We start from the raw sequence: 6,000 nt of genomic DNA, 5'->3' as shown, positions 1-6,000 counted from the left end.
GTATCATATGAAGAATGTATGGCAATTCTATTTAGGAACTGGTTGGCACTATTTGGGCACTTTATGGTACTGTTACTTGGGTATTGTACAGAAGTATGATTTTGGGTACTTTATAGTGTTCTTTGGGAGACTGTATGACACCGTTATTTGGGCACGTTTGAACTCTAACTATATTCCAGGTTCCAAAAAAAACAAAGAACACCTACCATGTGACTTTGGCCCTCCCAGGCACCAGGGCCCAGGAACAACTACTACCATTGTGCCCCCTATAGCGACACCCATGTCAGAAGACTGGTATGATAGCAGCTACATCTTGCAGAGAATTGAACCCTAATGCAAAATCTGTAGCAGGGTCTCTCACTTACTATGTGTCATTTATAATACACTTATGTGGCAGAGTGGCCTTTGGGCTCTCTTAGGCTCCAGAGCCAGGGGGCTACTGCTATCTCTGCATCTCCTATATCTAGACCCCTGATTCAGGTCTTATAATAAAAGGAATATCTTTTTATCGGTATGCATTATGCAGTATGCACTTTATGAAGTGTTCAGTTTTTATTTTCATGTAAGATGCAGCTCGTAGCTCAACTAATATACAACAATTCCAATTAAAAATGCACGTATGAAAAACAACAATTAGTTTATTTACAAGTATTTGTCTTACAGAACAGACACACATCCAACGTTTAAGGTTCTCTTATGGAAAAGTTGTAAATAACAGACATGTTTTATATACAAATGTTAATTCTTTATAATACAGTGTTGTGTAATGGTCATTGAAATGCAGCAAACATACAGTATAATACAACAGATGTAATCATTTATATACTTTAATTAAACTCCTTGTAGAAGGTTAACACTTTCGGGGTCTATGATATAAGTAATCAACAAATAATATTTACAAAGTGATTTATAGTTAAAACACTATAAATGTTTACTAGATATCATGTCCTACAATACACAATTGTCAAAATAACTACAAAATATACAACATTTCTAATAACTCTGTAAGGCTCTGTCCACATTGCCATCTTCTCTGTTCTGTCAGGTTTCTGGTTTTTTTATCGCAAGAATGGCATAATCTGCGGTGCTATTCATGCCATAAAACACTGAAACCTGACAGACCCATTGTAAGTCGATGGGTTCAGTCAGGACCTGTTTGAAAACGGATCCGTCATCTATGTCATGACCCCAATAAAGGCGGAAGCCAAGATGGTAATGTGAACAGAACCTTTTACAGCTCCTCTGCGAGTATTTCTTATGTTCCAATTTAACTCAACCCTTCATTTTATGATGAACATACAATTTTATATTATCTCAATCTCAACACGGTGTGTCTATACAATGCACATCATATATGGGAAACATGTTCAGTACATACCTATTTAATTTATGAGAATGAATTGGTAAAACCCTGAGTACCATTATTTTGGAAGATACATGGGATGTATCTGCAGTGAATAGTCTTGAGCAGGAATGGCAGTGAATTGGCACCTTGGTGTATACTGTATAATATAACTACTTTGGGTAGTTTTATTTAATGGGCTTTTAGTCTGTACCTGAAATCAACATCATATGTTGGCTGCAAAATGCCTAGGCCTGCACGGGACTGATCTAGGGGTGGGGATTTAGCATTTTTATCAACAAGTTCCATCTCAAAGTAAGAAATCAACAAAGTAAGTAACAGTTTGATCTCATGCACTGCAAACTGACGTCCAGGACACTTGGTCTTCCCAGACCCAAATGGCATGTAGTAATATTTTAGTTTCTTCCCTTTAAGGTAAAAATCTGTCTTTTCTTTGCAATTCTCATCCAGGTACCGATCATATTTGAATGCCTGAAAAATAAAGAAAGATACAGACACATAAGTACAGATCTGATATTCATAAATAGTGACGTAATTCGTCTTTATACTTTCTACGTAGAACAAAGGCCAAAGATGACTGTATTTGCTACAGATATTCAATGGTAAATTGTGAGTTTCATGGTAAACTGGGCACATCAAGGTCTTGGAAAACGCAATGTAATACTCACCAAAGGGTCCTCATAAACTTCAGGATCCAGATGAATGGTCTGGGGATAGAGGGCGACAATGTCATCTTTACGGATGGCAAATGCCCCTTTTTCTTCAAGTTTTAAAGTAAAATTCTCCTTGGCCACTCTAATGTTGAGAGATGCACTGGATAGCCTCATTGCCTCTTTAATGATGCTATCTGTGAAATAAAAGACCAGAACAAATATCATTTAGGGATTGTGATCGCACAAACTGAGCAAATATGGATTACCTATCACTTTGAAAGACATACCTAAAACTGGCATATCATCCAGGTGATGGCGATTCAGAAAAATATACTTGTCATCATAGGTCACTTTCTGAGAAGCATTTTCCAAAATCTGGTTGATTTCCTCAGTGGCTGCCTTCATTGCTTTTGGGCATCTGTTCAATTATAATTCAACATGATTATTTTATTCATAAATGAGTCATATATTATAAATTACATGGATAGAACAAGGTAAGCTGAAGAGTTATAGAAGTTTTGTCATACCTAAGGAGGTAGTAGACACTCCAAAACGTTGCAGGCAGGGTGTTCGCTTGAGATGCCCAAAGGAGTGCCAAGTGGGTCTTTGCCTTGTCTGTATCATTTAGAGTGGAAATAGTGTCATTCAAGAACATCCTGAGACTGACAATATCTGAGAGGTTAATTCTTTCCCTGAGTTTCTCATGCAGCAGATCCTTCGCAAGGTTCTCCCTGGCACTATGAGCGGATTTGAAGACATGTATTGGTAGACCTGCTACTAGTGCGGGGAAAATCTTGTCAAATTCCTTGAAGTTTTCAATGGCGTTAAAGATGAGTGCTCGTTGTGCTTCCTGTCTAGCTAAACTCTGGTCATTTTTAGCGTTCAACTCTTTGCCAAAAAGAGTCAAGTAACCAGACTCAAACATCACTCGGTAGCAGAAGGCATAGAGACCATCATTTATCCATTCATTTGCTTTGGATGCAATGGGCTGCAACATTGTGTGTTGAAGGTTCTCCATCATAGCAGTGATGAGAGGGTCCAGTGCGTCTCCCTGCATTGTCTTGTTAAATGTTTCATGTATATTTTCGGTGGTTCTGCCATCATTAGGATTCATGCTGCTGTGTCCAAATGCCTGACCAAAAAACAACACAATTTATTCTAATTAATATAAAACAAGGATGACTATAGAAACAAAGCAAAAAAAAAAACTCAGAAACCATCCTACAATATGTATTATATTTAAAAGAAAATCTATAGGCACAATATAAGGTCACTAATGACTTACAATAAGGGCTCATGCCAGAGTCCCTATGAGTCTGCTTACCTGTCGGCCCTCTGTGCTCCCCATTTGGTGCCTCCATGAAATATTTTACTCTACCTTAGAAGAAATGCTTCTTTGGGAGGATAGCTGTATCAATAAGAGGCACCCAGAGGTACAGAATGGGCCAATGGCAGTCTACGAGCATAATATTATAGATCCATACAACACAGATCTGTAATAAGACAGTGTGCATGAGCCCTAAGCAGACTACGAAGAAGTTGCAGAAATGTCAACAATCTACTATTGAAAACATTTTTGAATAGAACTTTAGAACTACAGACTCCAGTTCAGACGAATATTCAGACTTATTTATTAACTAATGCATTTAGTAAATAATCAAATATTTATTTATAACTGATAAATTATTCTAATCTCTATAACTACACGAAAGTTTAGTATTTACAACCAATGTAGTTTTACAATCTAACTACACGGCCCATTAAGATAATATTGAAAGACTACTGGAGAATTCCACTGTAAAATAAGTGATTATCTTATGCTTTACCTTGGCAGATGTTGCAAAGTGGAATTTCTGCCAATCGAAGTGTCGCCCATGACGCATTACTGCATTAAATGAAAATGGATCTGTGACGAAATGGACAAATTGTCCAGCAATTTTGCAGGTGAAGACATCTCCATATTTTTTCTGCCTTGATCTGAGAAACTCTAGAGGATTGGCACCAAACTGCAAGGCACATCCAAGATAGGGAATGAGGCCATTTGTCAGAGGTGGCTCTCCTGGCTGCCTAAAATGGTAGAAGCAAATATACAGGTGCATATATTAGCTCAATGTTACATTGTTGCCCTATAGAATATGTTCATATTGCTGGGTTACATGTTCCTTTTTTTGCCAAATACATGCTGTACTGACCATTACATAGCAGGTCAAATAAACAACTGAAGTCAAATATTTGATAAAGGTGGCTTGGGACAGTTTTTGGCACATTTAATTACTTTTTTTTTTACTATGTTTTCAAAACTTTAAAATAATTATTTTTTTTTATTTGTTTTGCATTTTGAAACACACAGATGGCAGTAGTGGCATTTTATATCCATGCATCTGGTAAAACACATTTAATCACCAGCTATAGGTATATAATATTAGAAATAAAAATAAAATGTATTAATAATAATAATAAACAAAAATATGATTCTTACCGCCTTCTAATGCCAACGATAAGCCAAAAGAAACAGCACAAAGCCACAACCAATCCCCATATCAGCGAAATAGTCAGCATCTTTTCAGGTGTAGCCTTGAAAGGGACTGGTATATGGAGCACTCTTAAGCAAATAGCCAAGAGCACTACTGCCTCAGGAAAGTGGCCACCACTTATATACACCTAGAACTAAAGGCGGCTGTTTAACTAATAAACTCTAGTAGCCATGAAAAGGTATTAATTAACCTCTCGGCCAATGGGTAGCTTGCTTTTTTAGCCCTTACAGGTATCTGTAAAAATGAAATGAAAAAAAAAAAAAAAATCAACCTAGACCATTGCAGAAATGGCCTTGACCGTAGTCCATAGGTATGAGATGAGGTTCCAGTGTAAGCAAAGAGTTGTAATAGTAGATAATCTGAAGGTCTTTGGGGTGTGTGCTTAAACTCTCATGCAAGTTTACTAGATGCTGACTATAGTTCAAGTCTAGTGGTTACTGTAGATCAAATTTAAAGGCATGCATGTCTATTGTGTTTTTTTTTCTGTGTGTGTGTCTGAGTGGTTAAGTGTCCACGTTCGTTCGTTCGTTCGTTCGTTCGTTCGTTCGTTCGTTCGTTCGTGTGTATGTGTGTGTGTGTGTGTATATATATATATATACACATATAGATATATATGTGTATGTATATATATGTAAGTATATATATATATATATATATATATATACATACATACGGTAGTAGAAAGAAATTCTTGCAGCACTTCCAGAATAAGTGGAAAATGCCATCTTATGTATTTCAGCTTACTTAATACAGCGTTTCCATCCCACACTGGCAGGGGTGGGATCCGGCCGGTTTGCCCCAGTTCCATCAAACTGGTTGTTAGAATTACAGCCGGTTCACAGAACCAGGGTGAAGCGGGAAACCGGAACTGGTCCCCTGCACTCAATTGTATTCGCGTCCTTAGGACGCAGATACAATTGCGTTCACTAGCGCTTCCCATTGGGCACTTTAGTGACGATGCAGTCAGCGCAATGATGTCATCGCGCTGGTGCGTCGTTTCACTGGAGGAGGACTGTGACGCTGGAGGATGGAGCGGCAACGGGACTGGTAAGCGTATAATGTTTTTTTCCTTTTATTGTGGGCAGTGTTGGGGGCCTTAACTATAGAGGACAATAACTACAGCGGAGGACTATATAGAGCACAATAACGGCAGGGGAGGACTATATAGGGGACACTAACTACAGGGGAGGACTATATAGGGGGCACAAACTAAAAGGGGAGGACTGAATAGGTGTCACTAACTACACGGTTGGACTATATAGGGGACAATAACTACAGGAGAGCACTATATAGGGGGCACTAACTACAGGGGTGGACTATATAGGGGGCACTAACTACAGGGGAGGATTATATAGGGGGCACTAACTTCAGGGGACGCCACAGTGAGGCCCTATCTACAGAGGATGCCACAGGGGGCATTATCTATAGGGAACAATTATAATAATAATAA

At 38.3% G+C, this 6,000-nt stretch overlaps 1 protein-coding gene across 1 annotated transcript; it reads right to left on the bottom strand.

Annotated features, from left to right (window-relative positions):
* Positions 1-811: 811 nt before the first annotated feature.
* Positions 812-4,692, bottom strand: CYP7A1 (cytochrome P450 family 7 subfamily A member 1). Its single transcript, XM_075826212.1, has 6 exons — positions 4,496-4,692; positions 3,843-4,083; positions 2,544-3,148; positions 2,304-2,434; positions 2,032-2,210; positions 812-1,834 (listed from the first exon to the last, which is right to left on the bottom strand). Exons 1-6 carry the CDS (start codon positions 4,573-4,575, stop codon positions 1,535-1,537), a joined length of 1,536 nt encoding a protein of 511 aa, XP_075682327.1. The 5' UTR covers positions 4,576-4,692; the 3' UTR covers positions 812-1,534.
* Between the last annotated feature and the right edge of the window lie 1,308 nt (positions 4,693-6,000).

This window comes from Rhinoderma darwinii, chromosome 5 (genome assembly GCF_050947455.1).
Source record: "Rhinoderma darwinii isolate aRhiDar2 chromosome 5, aRhiDar2.hap1, whole genome shotgun sequence".
NCBI lineage: Eukaryota > Metazoa > Chordata > Amphibia > Anura > Rhinodermatidae > Rhinoderma > Rhinoderma darwinii.
Note: the sequence above shows the minus strand (reverse complement) of the source record. Positions and strands in the feature narration are given on the sequence as shown.

Excerpts from the sequence above, each read along its gene's own strand:
- CYP7A1 (XM_075826212.1), bottom strand. The coding sequence starts at position 4,575 with ATGCTGACTATTTCGCTGATATGGGGATTGGTTGTGGCTTTGTGCTGT. Across the intron at positions 2,435-2,543 it reads AGTGTCTACTACCTCCTTAG|ATGCCCAAAAGCAATGAAGG; the intron begins GTATGACAAAAC and ends ATAATTGAACAG. Across the intron at positions 2,211-2,303 it reads GGATGATATGCCAGTTTTAG|ATAGCATCATTAAAGAGGCA; the intron begins GTATGTCTTTCA and ends TTTATTTCACAG.